At 34.7% G+C, this 22,090-nt stretch overlaps 1 protein-coding gene across 2 annotated transcripts in view; it reads left to right on the forward strand.

The window, feature by feature from the left end:
* Positions 1–22,090, forward strand: part of LOC123238178 (cadherin-6) — a 104,034-nt gene that overhangs the window by 59,623 nt on the left and 22,321 nt on the right. For both annotated transcript variants that reach the window (XM_044665606.1, XM_044665616.1), the window contains 4 exons: positions 1,833–2,020; positions 5,210–5,463; positions 16,482–16,618; positions 19,940–20,061. In XM_044665606.1, the coding sequence (XP_044521541.1) occupies positions 1,833–2,020; positions 5,210–5,463; positions 16,482–16,618; positions 19,940–20,061 (701 nt within the window). The remainder of the gene's footprint in view (positions 1–1,832; positions 2,021–5,209; positions 5,464–16,481; positions 16,619–19,939; positions 20,062–22,090) is intronic.

The following is a 22,090-nucleotide window of genomic DNA, read 5'->3' on the forward strand; positions in this document are numbered from 1 at the left end:
GAAAGGATACAAGGGTTCTAAGAGGCAGAGATCTATTGATGCATTTCTCTTTTTTCTTTTTTTTTTCAAACAAACCCTTAGATTCTGTTTTAGTGTAAATTCTAAAACAGAAGAGTGACAAGGGCTGGGTAAAAAGGGTTAAATAGCTTGCCCAGAGTCACACAGCTAGGATGTGTCTGATGTCAAATTTGAACCCAGGTCCTCCTGACTCTAGGCCTGGGCTCTATCCACTGTGGTACCTAACTATCCTCCATCAATATATTTCTGCAATGATAATGTTAAAAAAAACTATTATATTCAATGCAATATGATATTTTGCAATACTGTGTTATCGCAAAAGCATCATAAAAATACAAGAAAACAGTTCTGTCCAGAAAAAAATAAATTTAGAATCAAACGTAAAGACAAAATATTCTCTCACTTGGTGTGTATGATCTTGATTTCTGCCTACTCAAAGAATATTAATACTACATTTATTCTCAGACACCCTTTGTAAGCAGTAGTATAGAGTATATGGACACTTGCTTCAAATCCTATTCTTCTTTGTCCACTTTGCCCAAGCTTGCACGTAGCTGAGGGGACCCCTTTAAATATATACTACCGTATACAGAGGGTCCCCAAAGTCTTAGTGTACTTTTAAACTTTAATTGCATTCAAACTAGATAGTAGTTTTGAAGATACCCTCGAAATATAGACAGACACAGACACAGACAGAGAAAGAGAGAGAGAGAGAGAGAGAGAGAGAGAGAGAGAGAGAGAGAGAGAGAGAGATGGATGGATGAATGGACTGAGAGAGAGATATGGGTAGATAGATATAAATAGATATATATTTAGACACAACAAATTTAAAACTCCTATACGTATGTGTACATGTACACATATATGTGTCTATATAAATGTACGTACATGGTGTCTCAAAAGTTTTAATGTAGTTTTAACTCTCAAAGTTTATGCATATGTATGTATGTATGTATACATATACTTTAGCCTCACATGCTAAATTTTATATAAGAATTTTATATATTTTTTAAGTTAGACAAGCAGCAAATGAAAAAATTTGCCCCTACACACAACTATGTAAATATGTAGATATTATACACATTCAAGTTATACCCTTCCATATTTACTGATAGATTTTGTAGCCATCTCAAAGCATAGAATTTAGACTGAATTTTATTTATTATCTCTTTAAATGAACCAGTAAATCAGAGACTTTTGTTTCCCTATGTGTTCCGTTTTAAGCAGTCATAGCACTTACAATCAGTATCTATCTACTGAAGCTCCTCTCTGGACAAGAGAAATGCTCAGTAGTTTAAGAAAAGTCCACTGTGAATTTCAGTAAATGCTTTTTTATAGGCACAAAACTAAAGATTTGTAGGTGAAGGGACCCCAGATTATTGTTTCCAGAATAAATAGCATTTCTATAGCACTTTAAGATCAGCAAAGTGCTTTACATGCATTATTGACTTTGAGCCTCACAAAAACCCTGTGTGAATACTGTAGCTGTCCAACGATCATCATCTCTCATTTCAGAGATGAGAAAAGAAGGCTCAGAGAGGTTTCTGTGATTTGCTCAGGGTCTCACAGACAGTTAATGGCAGAAGCAGAATTCAAAGCTAGGGCTCTTCTTCCAATCTTGCCCTTTTTCTATTATACATTGATATTTAGCCATTCCCCCCCCCCCCGCCAATTTAATTAAACAATTATTGAACATATATTTTGTATGAGACACTCTACTTGGCAGTGCAGACATAGAGGAAAAAAACAAAACCGTTCTTGCTTTTAAGAAGCTTATATTCACTTTATGTTGTCTCTTTTCCCATCTCTCTCAGGCACTTATCAGTTTAAAACACCTGAGTCGGCCCCTCCAGGCACACCAATTGGCAGAATCAAAGCAATTGATGCTGATGTGGGTGAAAATGCAGAAATTGTGTATAGCATCACAGAAGGAGAGGGACTAGACATGTTTGATGTCATCACTGACCAGGAAACACAGGAAGGAATTATTACTGTCAAAAAGGTAATTATTTTTAAAGCTTTTGTTCAACTGCTTTTCTTTGTTTTCAAAGTCAGGGAAACTATACTATTATGGTGCTCTGTATTACACGTATTTTACATAAGGTTCTTTTAATAAATTATTGCTGTCAGCTTTTGTTGGTGGTTACTGAACATTAGCACTATAATAAACTCTCTTTTAGTATACGTTGAAACCTCTTTAGTTTAGGAGCCCTAAATAAACGTCTGCTCTTAGGCAGGATTGATGTCCCCAGGATATTAAGAACAAATTAATCAGCATCATAAAAATAAATAATACATTGTTAGTCTGTAGTTTTGTTAGCATATAATTTATGATTGACCACAGACTACTTCTAAAAATCTTTTGGTCAAAAAACATGGGCAAAGCCCTTATGTGTTTATAGGCACTTATCCATCACAATATCATCAGTTGAATATAAAGATGCACTTCTGCTGTTCTGTATTACATTTTCCCCTTATCTCTTATTTTGTGCGATAAAGAAAAACATGACTCGGCTCCTGGAATGATAGAAATAAGTAACATGTGGCAATCTCAAGAGTGTGATGCAGATTCTAAAGTAAGATGTAAACTGAGGCTGGAAAAATCACAACTCTCTGATTTTGTGACTCGTTCAATATGGGTTTCTTCTCTTGTTAATCTTAAAAGTTGTTTCTGCTTCTTTTAAATTTGCTGTCCTGCCTTGGAAATAAAATATTAGTGTTCCTGGCTTCAAGTAACATGAATTTTGAACTCTTCAGCTTTGTATTACATGTTCCATTATCTGAAAATACATTAAACATGTTTTGATTCTCCTCAGACCAGCATTTTACACCATAACATAATTAGTAAGCCCATTAGTGAGCATTAATTTCTTTAGTCTCTAGTACCTTATACCTTATCAGATGCAAACTGGAATTTTATCTACTAGACTGAATGATTTTCAGTAAAGAATGTTGTAATTGAGTTCATGCTGAGGCTTGTCTCCTATTGCCAATTTCTCCATTCCAAAGAAGTCAATGTAGATTGTTTAATTTTATTTTCAAGGTTTTTTTGTTTGCTTTAAATCATGAAACAGATACTTGTCCTAAGCAATATCTTCAACCATTATCATAACTGTCTTTGTTTAATGAGGGCACTGTTGGGTTAGGGAAGCTCCTAAGGATATTATTCCAAATGTTTCATCCTCCTGCCTATAAAATTCTTTATCTCCTGTGCCTAGACAGTGAAACTAGGAATCAACCAAGGATCCTGCCTTTGATACTCAGTCATTTGACTTCCCTGGTCCTCAGTTTCTTTATCTGTAAAAGAGAAAAGTTAAGCTAGATGGACTCTAAGGAGCTCTCCAGTTCTAAATTCTATATTTATGGTTCTGTGGTCCTGTGGGTGGGTGAGCAGCCCACAGCTGACAGTTTACATGCCCAAGAAGGTACACCAGCAAGTTACAGTTGACCTTTCCATTACCTGTAAAGACTATACCTGTCTTTGAGCATATGTTCATGCATTTTCCTTCCCTTGAAGGATACAGCATCATTATCTTTCTACAGGAAGTACCCTACTACTACATACTAAAAGGAAAAGGGCTTGCAATCTTGGCACCCCACATTTATGAGGAAATATTTTATATGATGTTTCTAATGGAAAATGAATAGGGGCAAGGAAAAGTTGCCTGACCCAGTTACCTCATTAGTGTTTAAAGTCTTCTATTTGTTTTATCACTTATGTTATTTTTAAGCTATTTTTAGGAATCGGCTTTACTGTTAGCTTTTGTTTTTACAACACTGACAAGTCCAGATACAGGCTCATTACACCCCTCCTCCTTCTCCAGCACTGAATTCTTCCTTATTTTTTTATTGCTTTTTTAACAAATAATTAATTAATTTTTTATCCAGCCCTTCTCTCTCCTCTCCACATCATAAAAGGCAACATCTGACAAAATATATAGATAATGTATTTCATGTTTCTGTTTCTCAGTTCATTTTCAGGAAGTAAACGTTCACAAATAATTTTTCAAATATTAGATCTGTAGCTGTATATAACGTTCTCTTGGTTCTATTCATGTCAGTCTTCATTAACTCACATAGTTCTTTCCAAGACTTTTTAAAAATTAATCTGCTCATTTCTTAAAGTGAAGAAGTATTCTTTCACAATTACATATCACAATTTGTTTAGCCATTCCTCAATTGACAGCCATCCCCATAATTTCCAGTTCTTTGCCACCACAAAGAGAACTGCTATAAATATTTTGAAATGTATAGTTTCTTTTTTTCATTTTTCATGACCTTTTTTTTTTGGAAATAGACCCAGCACTGGTATTTAGGGTGTAATTCCAAATTTTTCTCCAAAATGGATGAATCAGTTTGCTTTTCCACCAAGAGTACATTATTAGTATTCCTACTTTTCTAAGATTTACTGTTTTGCTCTTTTTGTCATTTTAGCCATTCTGGTGAGCATGAGATAATACCTCAGAATTTTTTGGATTTGAGTTTCCTTAATCAGTAGTTTTTAGAGCATTTTTTTCATGTTCATAGGGCTTTAATTTTTTTCATCAGAAAAGTGTCTGTTCATGTTTTTTGCCCATATTTCACTTGAGGAATGGCTCTTATTCCCATAAATTTGACAAAGTTCTCTATATATTTTCTAAATGAGGCCTTTATCTGAGGGACTATTAAAACTTTTCTCCCAATTTTCTGCTTTCCTTCTAATCTTGACAACATTTGTTTTATTTGTACAAAAACCTTCCAATTTATTATACTTTAAATTTTAAATTTTATATTTCACAATGCTCTACATCTCTTGTTTTTTCATAAATTCCTCTTTTGTCCATAAACTTGATAGGTGGTATTTTCTTTCCCTGTTTTTCTCATTTGATTATGCTCTCTCCTTTTAGGTCTAGATCTTGTATCCATTTTGATCTTATCTCAGTAAATGGTGTAAATATTGGTCTATACATATATCTAGTTTCTGCCAAATTATACTTAAGGTTACTTTAAAAAAAGAATCCTTAACTTCCATTTTAGAATCAATACTGTGTATTAGTTCCAAGGCAGATGGGTGGAAAGAGCTAGGCAGAGGTTAAGTGACTTACACAGGGTCACACAATTTTTATGTTACTTTTAAAGCAAATTAAACAGAAATCAAGTTATGTTTCTTCTTGTTGGGTGGCTGTCATATAAATGTCACTTTTCTTCCAAGGTTTTGGACTTTGAAAAGAAAAAACTGTATACCCTCAAGGTGGAGGCATCTAATCCACGTGTGGAGTCCCGTTTCCTCTACTTGGGTCCATTTAAAGATACAGCCACAGTAAGGATCATAGTGGAAGATGTCGATGAACCTCCTGTGTTCAGCAAACTAGCATATGTCCTTCAAATAAGAGAAGATGCTCAGATAAACAGTACAATAGGCTCGGTGTCAGCCCAAGACCCTGATGCTGCCAAGAATCCTGTCAAGTAAGCAAAATACTGTTATGCTGTTTTTCTGTGATCAATCCATCTTTATCCTTAAAACCACCCACATGTTTTATTCGAATACACCTTCTCTTTGAATGCTGAAAACAATGACAACAAGAGAAGGCACTGAATCTGTGTATAGTCTTGAGGAAAGGAAGAGTACTGTTTTAAAATTTGCCATACAAGAAAATAAACCTGGTTTTTCTGATACCTCCCTTATTCCCTGTTCATAAATTATACTCCTCTACTAGAAGCTATGCAGAATTGCGGTAACTAAAAAAAAAAGTGAGATGCTCAAATTTAGAGACATTACATCCTAGATATTTATACCGAATATCAGTGCCTGACCTGTGGTAGAGCTTTCTGAGCTCTTGATGGTCTGATCAGTCACAGTCAGACACACTGTATATGGGCCCCAACAGAATGATGTTATTTGGGTTCTCTTCAAGTGTGTAGGTGATATATGAGAATGCTGGAATCATAAACTAACAGAGCTAAAATGTACCCTGAGAAAACATCTAGCCTGAATCTTCACCTGTAGGCAGTGGTCAGAATGACCTAATGGTTGAACCAAACTCTCAGGGTGTAAGTAACTTTCTGGAATTGTATCAAGTCATTTGGAGGGCTCTAGTAATAGGGGTAAGATACGTGGGAGTCATACAAAGCAGTGAAGGAGCAATATACTATAAACTATTTTAGTATCCAAATGATAATGCATGCTCTAAAAATATCTTACTGAAGGGAAAGCATGAGCTTAAAGGGATAATCAAAATGATTCTGTAAAATTCCAAGGGAGTATATCTGAAGACATTGAGTTATATCTTTCTCATGCCTAAAAGGCAATCATTAAGATCCAAGATCAAAGATTCAGACCATACTTCAAAATATAATTAACATTTCTAGTAGCATTATTGAGAATTCCTTGCATTTTTACAGTGCATTAAAATGTGAAAAGTTGTTTTAACAAACTCTTATTAAGCACCTACTACGTGCAAAGCACTGGATGAAGTACTAGGGATACAAAGACAAAACAAATTTTTAAAAAACAATTCCTGTCCTCAACTATATTAATCTATCAGATTCATAATTGCATTTTTGCTATCTCATTTGAAAGAAGAAATGGGGCTTTTGTTGCTTTTCATTTTTCACTTGGAAACCAATGTTAAGGTTTTGATGATTAAAAAAGGTGTTACTTTCAATCAATTCCATCTTTCCCCTGTCCCCCTCTCTGGAATTACTGCTACCCAGGAGAGAAAGGGTTCAGTAGCAGATGTGTCCTAGACTGAGAAAGTATCAGCAGAACAATGTATGTACCTATGGAGTGTGATGTCCATTGCAAACTAATTCAAACATACCTCATCATTCCTAGTGAATCACTGACAAGACCAAGTTCAGGCTTAACTAGCTATTTTAAACACATGAGCAAATGATCATTTTCTAATTTATCAATTTCTCATTTATCACTCAGTATCACAGTGTCAAAGAGAAAAAAGTCTTTTAGTTATTCAGATTTTTGTTGATATGAAGATTTTTAAATCTATACTTTTATTTCTCAAAAATGCCATTTTTCCCTCCTACAGTGTCCCACAAAGAAATAAGCCACTGGATTAGTTATGAGAATTCTTTCCAGAAACTTTCCCTTGGTGCTATGGAATACCTCTCTATTGTCTCTAATTTGTCCTGTATGTAACTCGTTTGTACATAGTTGTCTTCATGTTGTCTCCATCATCAGACCATGAACTCCTCAGGAGCAGGGATTATTTTTGGCTTTTGTGTTCCAGATGGCACTTGGCATAGCTCTTGGCACATAATGGGTGTTTAATAAGAGTTTATTGACTGGCCAGCCAATTTACATTGCTGTAAAATGTTTTACTAGGGCAAGATTTGGTAAGAAAGTCAAACCAATACTGATATTCATGCTAATCCCTTTCTCAAAATGATTGCTGTCATTCACATATAGTCTCATCAAAAGAAAATGGTATTATACCATTACTCTTAGTGAAACTCTCATTGAACTTCCATGAAAGAATTTTCTAAAACACTTTTATGAAAATGTACTACAGAGAAATTCACAGAAATACTCACACTTCTTTCTGACCCACAAATTATCCTGGTTGCTCCTGGCATCAGGTGAGAAGCTGCTAAAACTCAGGAAGCTATAGAGTAAAAGATACACATAAGCTGTACCTGGGAGGAATATTGGCCAGTCTCAAGTGGATTGACTGCCAAATTTAGGAGTGGTAAAGTCTATAATTAATCTGCCTGGATAGATAAGTAACTCTCTTGATTTAGAGCATAATAATGGTAGAGAGTGAGTGGATAGAGAGAAGCAGAGATAGGGAGAGAAAGAAAGAGAGAGGAAAAACAAAGGGGAAAAGTAAAGGGTAAGAAGAGAGGGAGATAAGGAGAAGATCTGGTATTACACGGTTATGTGCACAAATATTTATATGTACATATGTCAATCATTTTAATGTATCATTTTAATACTCTGAGTTTATCAATAATTTTTAAATACTCCACTGGAAAAATGTGTAGTGAGTATAACAACTAGACAGCTTTGGTATTTCCAGATGATTCCTTTCTTTCTCTTTTTTTCCTTATTTAATATTTTTAATATATTTTATTTCTTTCCAATTGTATGTAATAACAATTTTTAACATTTTTTTCTAAAATTTGAGTTCACACTTCTTTTCCTCCTTTCCTCCTGTCTCCCCTCTCTGAGAAAATAAACAATGCGATCTAGGTTATACTTGTGTGATCATGCAAAACCCTTCCTTTCTCTTTAAGATCAAGAAGTCCCTCTCTTAAAAGTCCTTTGCCTCTTCACTAACATTTTGGGTCTTAAAATCATAGGTCTTGGAGCTGAGGACCTCAGAGACATCTAGTCCAGCTTCCTCATTTGATCTATGATAGTTATTTATAAAATCCAAGACTAAATTGCAACGGTAGGGATGGAAGAAGGCCAATAATAAATAAAGAAGGGTGATGTAGTATGTGTGTACACAAGCTTTTAATGTAATGACCAATGTGTCTTAACTTTGTCATTTTTCTCTGTATGAGAAAATATTTTAGATACTTATTCACATGTGTTATTGAATTTGTGAATTTGCATTGTCCCTTTCATTTATTGCAAAGTGAAATTATCTGTATGTTCAAATTAAGATCACAAAAATAGCCCAGTAAATTTGATACTGTCAAACTTGCTTTTAGTAAGTTTTGATCCATAAATGGAATCAATGCCAATTTAATCAGACCTGAATTGATCATTTTAAATAATAAAAAAACAGTAAAAAGAGAATGTAATTCCAATCCAGTTCAATAGAAACATCATTCAAGGACGTGGCTAATTTAATGTCTATTTTCCTCAGGTCATTAAATGACAAAAATAAATTTCATGAAGAAAACTATTAGTTTATAATAAATTGAGAAGTGCATTGGGATAACTGAAATGTTCTAACGGGAGATTTTAGTTATTTTTGCAAACTAAGGCCGTGAGTAGTGAGCAATTCTCTAATGAAAATAAAAATTCATTTTCTTATCAGAGAGTTATATGGAAATAAAGTCTTCATTGAATAATCATGATAGTTTAAAATGAAGGATATAAAAGTAATTAAATGAATTAAATTAAATAATTGCCCAGATCTTACATATATGTATGCCATTATTTTAAATTATCTTCTTCAATTTAAGCTTTAGCAATTCATCTGAAGTAACCTAACATTCAAAAACAATTGTTAAGTGTCTATTATGTGCAAAGCAATAAAATATTTGCTGGAGAAAATACAAAGAATAAATAAGACATAGTCTTAATGTCTAAGGGGCTTCCATTCTAGAAAAATGGAGATGGCAAGAAAATAATACAAAACTATATATAACCAAATTCAGAAGTTGCTAAGTGCCTCAATGAATTATGACACTCTCTGAGATGGATGAGTGAGTTATCAGGATATATCTCAAGAGGAAAGAGACATTTGATCTGGGAAAACACATCAAGATGAGGTGAAAAGGCTGTTCTAGAAATAAAAACAATGTGAGCAAAACTATGGAAGTGCATAAGAATGGAATATGTTCTGGTCAAGTCCAAGTCTGACTGCTCTGAAGAATACATAAGGGCAAAGATTATTCAGTAAGACTACAAAGTCTGGTTGTTTCCCTTCAGACTCAAAGACGACTCAAATGGCATCATTGATGATGTCTTTTGACTCCCATAAACTCTATTTAAGTGAGGCAAATTTGCACAAAGTTGTTAGCCTCACTCTCTCTTCCAGAGTCGTTGAAGTCCAATGGCAAGCATCTACACGTCAAGATGACTGGTGATGACTCAGGATGCAGTGAATGACCTTGGCTTCTTTGATATCTAATCGAGCTCTAAGAGCTCCATCATGCCCACTTTTGCTGCCTACGTGGCCATTGGAAAAAATTGCTCTCATCTTCCCCTTCTGCTGGGGGAAGTCTTTATAGGTCCACGTAGACAACCCCCTAACTCACCAATTGGTTGGAGGTCTGTCAGTTCCCTTCAACTTGGTTTAGCCTACCTGCCAAGACAGCTTACCAGAGTGTGGCCATTGAGCATGCTTCAGTTTCTTGGAGCCACAGGTAAGAGCTGGGTGGCAGGCAAATAGCAAAAGCGGAAAGCAGCTTTATAAAATTAAAAAAAAAAAGGTTTAGCAAGTTCTTATGCCAGAGGTACTAGTCTTCCCAGACTGTATGCCCCTTAAAAGGTGTCTTGGAGTTAGATTGGAGAAAACTTCAAATGTTAAGTTTTACTTTGGATACCATCAGGTTTCCTACAGGCTTCTGAGTTTGCTTCCAGGAGGCAGTTTTCATATATTCAAAAATATGTTTTTCTTCTAAATAAGTATCATGATCAAGATATTATTATTGTTATTACTAATTTCAAGTTCTAAAAACATCTCACTTACCTAGAAATTTCCAGGAATATTCAATACTGTACCCAGAATGCAGCCAAGAGAATAGAAGTGGAAAAGTCCTGAGTGGCTTTTGAGAAAATAAAATAACTGTCAGAAAACCAGTTCACTAAATCCATTCATCAGCTGAGAGTATTTTGAATCTGTAGCAGAGATTAGAAAGACAATTAGTCTAATTATTTTCTTTATTAGGAGCACAGGTAGGTTAATGACCTGTACAAGATCTGAGGTCTTATGACTTCTAGTCCAAACTTTTTTTTTTTAACATAGTATTTTCCATCATTGTATATATTGGCGATTCATTTAGGTTATCACTCAGAACCTATTTACTCTTGCTTTATACAAAATACTAACAAGCATGGCAATCTGGTTTCTCAACTCTTTTTTTAATCAGCAGATTGAAAACAGAATATGAGATAATAGTAAAAGGATGGCTCAAAGCAGAAAAAAAATGTCCTTAATGCAATGACATCAAGGAAAGAGGCAGAAAAAGTGTAAAAAGCAGATCATCTGTGAGCATTAATATAGAGAAAAATAGTGGGTAGCTAGGTGGCTAAGTGGAGTAAGAGCCAGGCCCAGAGATGGGAGGTCCTGGGTTCAAATTTGACCTCAGACACTTCCTAGCTGTGTGAACCTGGGCAAGTCACTTAACCCCCATTGCCTAGCCCTTACCACTCTTTCGCCTTAGTACCAATAACCAGTACTGGTTCTAAATGGAAAGTAAGGGTTTAAGTGTGTGTGGATGGATAGATAGATAGATAGATAGATAGATAGATAGATAGAGAGAGAGAGAGAGAGAGAGAGAGAGAGACTTGGGTTCTACTATCAATAAATATTGAGAGTATTAACCAGTAGCATACATGTTGTATAATTAGAAATCTTGAACCCTTGGACTACCTCTCCCAGCATCCCTTTTACGTTTCACCCCTAACTTGCATGCTTACTTTGTTTGTATATAGTTGTGAGGAACCCCAACTTCTTGCTCTCTTCCCCTGCATGCATGGCTGGGAAAGCTGGCTTTTTACTCTAGCTTTTTATTTTAGTTATTATTAATAAATCTTATTAAATATAATATTTGGATATTAATTTTTTAATCTTACAATGTTTCATTATCACCTCAAGCTCAACATGTCTAAAATAGAATTCATTATTTTCTCTCAAAACCCAAATACCCCCACCATACTGACCTATTGCCCTAGATAGTGTTATCATTCTTTTAGTCACCAAGTCTTGGTCCCTTTACCATGCCTATAACTCTTCCTTTGTAATGTGTCTTGCTTTCCATATTTCAGGTCCCCTTACCAGAACTATTTTTAAATCCTTGTTTTCTTAAAGCATGGAACACTTAACATTCTTCTTAATTGGTTCCCTAACTACTCTCTCTCTACTACAGTCAACTCCCCTCCTCACTGGCAGAGTAATAACTCAAAAGCCTTCAATAGCTTTTCTAGTAGGTATGGAATATAGACCAAGGTCATTAGCTGGGCATTCAAGGACCTCTACAATACAATATGAACCTACTTCTCCAACCATCACTCCCTATCCCCCCACATGAACAACGTGATGTAGTAGGTGGGGGAAAGGAGCTAGATTTAGAGTTAGAAAAATTGTGTTCAAATCCTGCACTTAATATCTACTGGCTGAGTGACCTTGGGCAAGAGAATATAAACTTCTTCCAGTCACCGTGTGCTCATCTAAAAAATGGTTTATAACAGTACTACTATTTAGCACACAGTTGTAAAGAAAGTACTTTGTAAATCTTAAAATGCTAAACCAATGTGAGTTGTTGTCAATATTAATCTTCTGCTCCAAGCTACAGAGTTAGTTTATGGTCTCCTGACATTTCCCCTTTTCCAGACTCAATAGCTTTACCCTTTCCATTTCCTCTTACCTCAAATGCCCTTCTCTACTTGTCTAATCCTAGATTTCTTTTAATGTACAGTTCAAATGCAATCTCCTCCATGATACCTTTCTTCGCAGCCCATGGCGATTCTGTTCTCTCTTTTGAACTTCTATGACACTGATTCTTTACAAATTCGCCACTTAGCAATCAACAAGCATTTATGAAATGCCTACTATGTGCCAGACATTGTGCTAGGTGACAAAAAATAGCATATTTTCTACCCAGAAGGAGTTTACATTCCATGCTAGGAGATGTATTATAAATAAGTATATTTTTAAAATTTCAAAACAAAAGACAAAACAGGGCAGAAGGGTAGAAAATAGAGGGTACTAACCCCTAAGTTGGAGTGATGTAGAAGATGGTGTTTGAGGTGAATTTTTAAGGAAAAAAGAGATTCTAAAAATAGTAACTGAGAAAAAAAAGTACATTAGCAACATGGGGGGGACAACCAGTCAGTCAAGAAACATTTATTAAAATGACTATTTTGGGTCAGGCTGGATAAAGTGCTGATGAACTAATGAAAAAACATGGAGACAGAAGGTAGATTATCATGTGAATAATAACGAGCATTTTGGATGGACCAAAAAGTGAGGGGAAAAGAAATAACTTATCCTAAGGTAGGAAAGGTAGGTGGGGGTGGCTAAGTTGTGCTGGGCTTTAAGATCCAAAGAAGGTTATATCTGATTCTTTTTTTTTAAACCCTTACCTTCCATCTTGGAGTCAACACTGTGTATTGGCTCCAAGGCAGAAGAGTGGTAAGGGCTAGGCAATGGGGATCAAGTGACTTGCCCAGGGTCCGTCTGAGGCCAGATTTGAACCTAGGACCCCACATTTCTAGACCTGGTTCACAATCCATTGAGATACCCAGCTGTCCCTTATATCTGATTCTACAGGCAGTTAAGGAACTATATGAGTTTATTGTGTAAATGGTTGGCCATTAGGTTTTATGCTTTAGGAAAGTCATTTTGGAAGCCACATAGGGAATGTATTGGAAGTGGCAGGGATCTGAAGCTATTGAAATAGACCAAGTAAGGATCTAAATTAGGGTGATAACCAAATGAGTAAAAAGCTATCAGAGATGTGATAAATATTGTAGATGTAGAAATGATAATGTCTGCCAATTGGTAACACTTCTGTGGGGTAAGAAAGAACAAGGAGCCATGGATATATTTGTCCTCCTATGTTAGTTCACTTCATATATGTATATAAACTTACATGATATGTGTCATAAATTTATAAATGCATATGTGTATGTAAAACCAAAGTTACAGGATATAAAACAAATTCACACAAAGCACCAGTATATTTTACATTATACCAACAAAAACTAGCAGGAAAAGATGAATAATTCTATTTTAAATTACTACAGAAGTTATAAAATATTTGCAATCCAACACATATACATACACATATATGAGCTATATCAATGTAGCTACAAAGAACTATTCAAAGAAATAAAGATATACCTAAATATTTAGAAAAATAGTCATTACTGATGGGTAGAATTACTCAAAATAATAAAAATGACAATACTATCTAAATTAATTTACTAATTCAATGTCATACTAGTCAAACTACCAAAGAATAACTTTAAAGAAGTGGAAAAAATAATAGCAATGAAATTCATATGAAGGGGGAAAAAGTCAAGAATCTCGAGATAAATAATGAAAATAAATGAGAACAAAGAGGGTCTAGCAAAGCCATGTCTCAAATTACACAACAGTATAATAAATATTGAAAACAGTTTGATATTGATTAGAAAACACAGAGATCTATCAATAGAAGAGAATGAAGGAAGGAAAAAAGCATTTATTAAGCACCTGCTATGTGATAGAAACTGTGTAAAGTGCTTTACAAATATCATATCACTTGATCTGCACAACAACTCTGAGAGGAAAGTGCTATTTTTATAGCCATTTCACAGATAAGGAAAATGAGGTAGACAGAAGTTGATTTGCCCAATTGATTTGCCCAAGGTCGCACAGCTAATGTGTCTTTCTGAATTCAGACATAGTACACTATCCACTATGTCTCCTAGCATATAAAATATAGAAGCAAATATATCTAATACTCAAGTGTTCAATAAACACAAAAACTCTTCACTATTTGACGAAAAGGAATGGAAAAATTGAATAGCATATAAATGAAATTACAATTACATCAGCACTCATAACTTCTAGAAAGAGAGTTCAATGGCTCCATCAGCTAGATAGAAAAGGCCTCATCATTCATACATTAGAGAAATGTGGAGGAGAAATTACCTATCAGATTTACAGATAGGAGAAAAGTTCATGACCAGACAAGGAATAGCTCTAGAGGATCATGGAAAATAAAGTGAATAGTTTTGATTACATCAAGTTTAAATGGTTTTACATAAACAAATCTAATTAAATGAGAATTGAGGGAAATAATTAACTTGGAAAAAATCTTTGCAGCAAGTTTCTCTATGATAAAGTCTCATTTCCAAGATGTATAAGGTTCTGTTTCAAACTTATAAGAAAAATAGCATTTCCCAGTTGATCTTCAGATAGTTATGACCTAAGGAATAGTTTTCAAGGGAAGAAATCCAGTCTATTTTAAAAGTCCTAAATTACTACTAATTAAAGAAATGCAAGTTAATACAATTCTGAGTTTCCCCCTCATGTGAATCAGTGAAGAAGATGACTAAGGAAAATGATAACATTTGGAAGAGTTATAGGAAATAAGCACATTGATGCATGTATGTAAATGTATGTTTATAAGTACACATATGTACACATCTAAGTACGCAATCATTGAGCAAATTTGTTTTGCTTAACTATGAATATTTGTTATAAAAAATTTGTTTTTCTTTTTTTAATGGAGTGGGAGATGGGAAAGAGAAAAAAGATTATTGTTATTTTTTAATAGGTTGGGTGCTGCTACAGATGTGAATTTCTTTCAGAGGATGTCACAGCATTATGAGTTTTGTTTCACTGCTTTGTTACAAGAGAACTTTGACAAAACGGGCATAATATCCCAATAGTCATAATGTAAAAAGCAAACGATATCAATAAAACTTTTTAAGAAATAAATAAAGTCAATCCTAACTTCCCCAAATTAGGGTGAAGAATATTTAGCCTGAAGAAAAAAAATGTATGATAGGTATTTTCAAGTTTCTAAAGAGTCATCACATGGAAGAGAACAAAATGGGTTGAAGGAAGGATTGTGGGAACTAAAAGAAATCAATTTGGGTATGATATAAGGAAAAACTTCCCTATTTATAGAACTATCCAAAGTTTAATAGTCTGCCTTCTGAGGTAATGGAAAAGTGGTAGGCTACCTCTCTATCGGTAAGTCTTCCTGACTCCATCCTCCTTGGAGAGCTTCAGAGGTTGGAGACCTACTTGTCACAGATGCCAAAGAAAATATTCTTGCTGAAATATTTGTTAAATTAGATGGCTTGTGAAGACCTTTGCATCTTTGAGATTGCATAATACTTTTAGGTAAAGGCCTGGTTTTGTTGTACTCTGTAATCTTGGGGCCTAGCAAAGCATCTAAGAGCTCAGTGGTTTTAAAATCAACTTATGATTACTCAGTAATGATTCTCTAGTGGTGCCAGATAAATGTCACTCTTCTAGAACATTCGATAATGTTGTTAAATAACCAACATTCCTTAGGTGTTGCTATATAGAAAGGAATAATTAAAATGTTTTTTCTTAAAATTGATTGTTGGAAAAATCCTATAAACTATAGTAGAAAGATATTAAAAAGATATATTGTATATGAAAGACAATTCAATGACTTTCATTTTCATGACATCTAATATTATCAAGATATTAAAAGTTCAGTTAAAGGAAAGCAAAGTTCTATGTTTTAGAATCACCAAAACAGAAATACTGTTTTCTCTGCAAAGTTCAAGAAAGTACAATTATTAAAAGAACTTCTTCCAAATTTTATACAAAAAGACAAATCATTGACAATCCCTCAAATGATTTAAATTGCAGAGTTCATATAAATCAATACTTTAACATGTTATTAGAAAGTGATGAGATTAGAAAAATACTAGAAAGTAACTGTGAGCATTCCTCATAATATGTATCTATACACTCTGGAGTAGAAGCCAATAATAAAATACTAAATTATTCTGCTAGGCTTGTGGTAATTTTAGGATATATTAAAACAACAATTAAGAGAAAATCATTTCTAAATTCTGCTCTCCATTTCAGGTATTCTGTAGATCGACACACTGATATGGACAGAATATTCAACATTGATTCTGGAAATGGTTCCATTTTTACTTCTAAACTTCTGGACCGAGAAACATTGCTGTGGCACAACATTACTGTCATAGCAACAGAGATCAGTAAGTTAGATCAAAGTTCTATAGCTGCCTCTCATGTCAATCTTCTGGCTAAGGGCTTAGGAGGAATGGTTAAAAGCTGTCATAGTATAGGGATGAGCCTACTCAACAATACTTGAGGAAAAGAAGCACTCCGAATGATAGTCTGCAATGATTTTTTCTTCCTAGAGTTATTTCTCTATTTATAGATGGAGAGGTAGCCTAGGACTTTCCATGTGAGGAAAACAAAGTTCTGTGCTTTGGAATCACCAAAATAGAAATTCCTTTCTCTCCTGTGATTTAATTGGTTCCTAATAAGATGCTATAGATAGGACTAAAAAGTAGATTCTTATTTACACTGTCATGTAATTTCTTATATGTGCACAAATATCTATATAGATACATATTTCTTTATATTCATATATACATATTCATATCTTATTAGTCAAAACTATTAATCATTTCTACCTGCATCTACTTTAAACCTTCAAAAGATACCATATCTCATCGGTATAGGTTCTCCCTACTGCTGTTGTATAAAATCCCTCCATGTCCTAATAGGGAGAGGAGGGAAAGGAGAGAAAAGCATTTATTAAGCACCTACTATATACCAAACACTATGCTAAATGTGTTACAAATATCTTATTTGATCCTCACAATAAACCTGGGAAGTTGGGGCTATTATTATATTCATTTTGCAGTTCAGAAAACTGAAACAGCCAAAGGAACTGGAATTTGTCCAGTCATAGAGCTAGTGTCTGAGATCAGATTTGAATTCAAATCTTTCTGACTCCAAGCCCAGCACTCTATCTACCAGTATCCATGAGTTATTACATCCAAAAATTCCATCACATGAACTCCGCCATCCTTTGAGAATGACTCAACAATTCACAAGGTTATTTGTCCTTAACATACCAATCCATAGTACTTTGTTAGTCTACTCCTCACCCTCCACTCTGATAGGGCTTTCCATAACTTGGACTCTGCTTGACTGCCCTTCTGTGATCCTAAGTTCCTTCCATGCCATGATTCAACATTACCCCACTAGGAAATTATAATCATATTTTCCAGTGGATCTGAGATCTCATCAATATGACCATTCCGACCATACAGATTACATCTGAACTTGCTCATTCTGTGGTGTCTATATACGCCTATAAATGTGAGTCAAGCCTTCCCTCCCCATGCAATGAGTGAAGTTTCCTTTATCAATTTTTCCTGATACTATGAATATATCAGTGGAACACAAAATCTGTGTACTGGTCATCTCTTGCTCTCTCTATGGGAACCAGCCTTTCTTCTTTATTAATCATGTTTCACAGTGTCTTGGACTTTGATAACCCATGAAACAGAGTGGGAAATCAGACATATTATTTTATGTACACAAATATATAGAGATATACTCTTGTATATATATATACACATATGTTATGTGTATATATATATACATAAATGTATTCACATATAACCATCTATATTTCTTAAATATTAAAACCCCATAATATGAGTATTTCTCCTCTTGGAAGCCCATCTTCCAGGCTTCTATCTTTTAAATATTTGTAGTATTAAAGAGATAATGACTTCCAACTGTCCTGTAGCACATCAAGTATGTAATGAAAGCCACTAGTTAATCAGAAAACCATTGCTAGTGAATAACAGTGACAGATTTCCTGAAATGTGATCCAAAGTGGAAGTTGCCAAGATAGCACTTGAAATAAGATTGTTTTGCAAAATTCCATTTGCATAATGTAGCTTAATGTAAGGAGCAATGTATGACAGTGATGAGAGTCGATGAAAGTAAAGTGTTGCTGTTGGTTTTTTTAGTTATGAAAGAAAGCTTTTAGAGTAGTCATAATTTTTTTAGCTTTTCCCATGCCACCTAACTACCTCATTTAACATAGTTATACCACCCCATGAATTATTTTAGCATGCAAATGACCCTGAGTTTTTCCTCCATTGTGCCAATGGAGAAACAGTTCACAGAGGTCCTGCTAACTTGGAAATACTTCAAATATGGTTCCAGTGAGGTGTCATCTGAGAACCATGAGGTATCTAGATTTGGAAAGGTCCTTCACCAGGATATCTATAAACAAGATTCACTTTTGAGTTACGGCAGCTTTCTGTGAGCATTTGCCAAATCTATAAAGATTCATGAGGCATCAATGTGCCAAATCTAGTTAGGCAGACCTGAATTCAAGTTTGACCTTAAAGTGCTATCTAAATAATAAAGATGATGATGATGATGATGATGATGATGATGATGGAGGGTCACAGACTCACTGAACCCAAATTAATAGAAACCATAGATCCTTGAAGTAATGAAGTATGAAATTCACTTAGTTTCAGTTTCTACTCTGTGAAGATCTTATCCATATAATGTTAGACCGGGAATCAGTTTTACCACTCCTCTGTTACCAGACCTGTATTCTACAGATGAGGAAGCTGAGTCCACAAGAGATTTAGTGTTATTAATTCATCAACAAGTACTTCTTGACCACCTAATATGGGGCCAGGCATTGTACTAGTTGTTGAGGATACAAGTATCAGAGTTTATACAGCTATTTAGTAACAAGAAACAAACTAAAATTCAGATCACCTGGCTCCTAGACCACATCTTTTCTACTAAACATCCCGATTGTTTTAATAGCAAATATTACGGATCGTTTTTCTATTTTAACAACAAATAAGATTTATATGAATAGTTGATGCCTATAATGATTTTAAAATGTAATAAATTCAAGTGGAAAAATAAAAAGACATTTGAAGGCAAAAAGCCTTTATAAAAGCCATCAAATAAACTTCTAATTTTACAAAAGAAACTGAATGGCAAGAGGGTACATAGCTAGTTACAGATATAGAATAGACCCATTTCTTTTGTCTTCTAGTTCAGTATATCTTTCACAACATAACATAATAATTGAGTCTCCAGAATTAAGGAATCTGTGAGTTTTAGGTTTTTCAATCATTCATTTTGTTATATCTTTATTCCATTTAAGCATTTTACAATCCACCAGCCTTTTTAATGCCTCCCACAGAGTTCTCTCATTCTACTCCCCAGATTTTTTTCATAATCTATTCACTTACTTTTTTCTAGCTTCTCTTACTACTTCTTTAAGGACTCACCTTCTCTAAAAACCTATCCTTGGATAATCTCACCCTACGTGTTCTTCCCTTCTTACTAAGCATAGACTGACAATATTACCACTTAGTTGCCTTGTTTTCTAGTTTCACTAATGTACAGCTCAAGAGGCTCATCTATATTTTAAGTTAATTAGCTAATTATTGTTGCCAATACTGCATTATCTATTGGTAAGTAAATGTTCCTTCCTTTGTGACATTTTACAGACAATCCAAAACAAAGTAGCCGTGTACCTTTATTTATCAAAGTTCTGGATGTCAATGACAATGCTCCAGAGTTTGCTGAATTCTATGAAACTTTCGTTTGTGAAAAAGCAAAGGCAGAACAGGTGGGTATAGTGAAACAATAAGGTACAGTCAATCCTCGTTAATTCAGAATTTGTAATAAATCATCTTGGGTTCTAAATTCTTGCTTTCTACTATCTCTGCTCAGGAAATTAATGCTATTAATAAAATCCAGAGGATAAGTTTGACCTAATTAAAACTTTGCATTTATTGTATATGAAGGATGCTACTGGATACACATTGGTTTTACCTATTAAAGCGGGCCAGTGGGACCCCTATTAGAATAAAATGTGTGGGTTTATTTGAATCACAATATAGTTTTGAATTAATAAATAGAAGTCCTTTTACAGGATTCTGTAGCTAAGACTTTTTTCAGGTTTAGGTTTTTTGAAAGGTGCTTCCAAAACTTCCATTCCTAGTAATGAGTTAAGTCCTCAGAGGGCAGATGAATATCCTTCCTCTCAGAACTCTAGGAGTTACCCTGAGGAATTGAGGGTGCTTTTCTAGAACTTTAATTTACAAGCCCCTCCAACTAAGCATCTTCTTCCTTCAATATTATTTAGCTGACATATCAGTTAAGTAATCAAGATCAATTTTTGAGGGCTATTTACTGAGAAGATGTAACAAAAACTCAAGGACAACAAAATTCCTAAATTGGGAGTACACTCTCCCTTCTCCACAGTCACTCAGTCCCTGAGAAGAGTAGATGCAAACTGCATATGGTTGCTAGAAAATATCTTTTCCCATTGTAAGGGTGGCAGTTAGTGGATATTTCTTGATTCTGGGAGCCCTTTTCTCCCTTCATGGAATTCCCACCAATTTCACATCTTGATGTAGCATAGCTGATGGATGTCATACTCTTGCTCATATGGGCAAGATCTTTGCAGGGATATATGAGATAGGTCTTTCCTCTGGGCTGGCTCCTTGCTGAATTCAACTATGGTGGCTAACAATAGACTCTCCTATGAATTCCAGTGCTTAGACTTCTGATGGCTTTACTAAGCTTTTAAAGTTTTCAAGGTGCTTACCTGGTCTGTTCCATCAATATTCACCAAAGATCAGGAGAGAATAAAAGCAAGGCATCATATGATCATGGACAGACACATGGAAACAAGTGTGAGAATAAGTCTAATGTTCCTTCCCCACTAAGAGGCTCATATGAGGTAGTTCCCACTTACAAGGGAAAAAAAGCATCTGCCCAGACATTTTGTATGCATGTTTAGTTCCAGATCAGTCATCTTTTAAAAGACTGTTCATTACAATGCTGTAGATAGGAACAGTCAGAGAAAGAATGTTCTGAAGTGAGGGAATAGGTTTCTCCTTTGTACATTCTTAGAAGCAGGTTCATCAAGTCTCCATGTGAATTGGAACTAAATGAGGTATATTTTACATGCTCTAAGGCAGAGTTGTCAAAATGGAGGATAACATTCCCAAGTGCTGCCAAACAAGATGAAAATATATTTGAGAAATATCTTGCACAATAATTTGTTTAAAAGATAAATGTGTTCATATGTATTTTTCTAAGTTAAATTTACAGTCCTCAGGGAATCACTATTCATGGTTTAGTATTTGCTGGTTCTGTCTGAGAGTTTAAAGCTATTGCTTTAAAATATTAGCCCTCCTTGCCTAGATCCCTTATAATAATCTTTCTCTATTAAGATTTTTCTATTCTCAACATAATGGATGGGGGTGCCTTTCAAACATATTGTCCACTTGGCCAAAATCCACAATCCAAAATCCTGGCTAGTTTTCTTGTGAGGTTCGACATTATCATTTCTGAATTCCTTCACCAAAGCTTCATGAAAAAAAATCTTAAGGAAAAATTAGTGTTCATAATCAAATCTGGAAATTAACATTCTTCCAGATTTTCATGTACATGCTGATACTCCTTAAGGTGTTTTTTAGTGAATAGGTGTCATTTGACAAATTTCTCAAAGGTGCTTACAAAAGACCTTGACAGAAGGAGAGACAGAGAGAGACAAAGAGGAAAAGAGAGAGAAACAGAGAGAGAAGATAGACAGGAGTAAAGAGAGAGGGAAGGAAGGAAGGAAGGAAGGAAGGAAGGAAGGAAGG

Source organism: Gracilinanus agilis, chromosome 1, assembly GCF_016433145.1.
Source record: "Gracilinanus agilis isolate LMUSP501 chromosome 1, AgileGrace, whole genome shotgun sequence".
NCBI lineage: Eukaryota > Metazoa > Chordata > Mammalia > Didelphimorphia > Didelphidae > Gracilinanus > Gracilinanus agilis.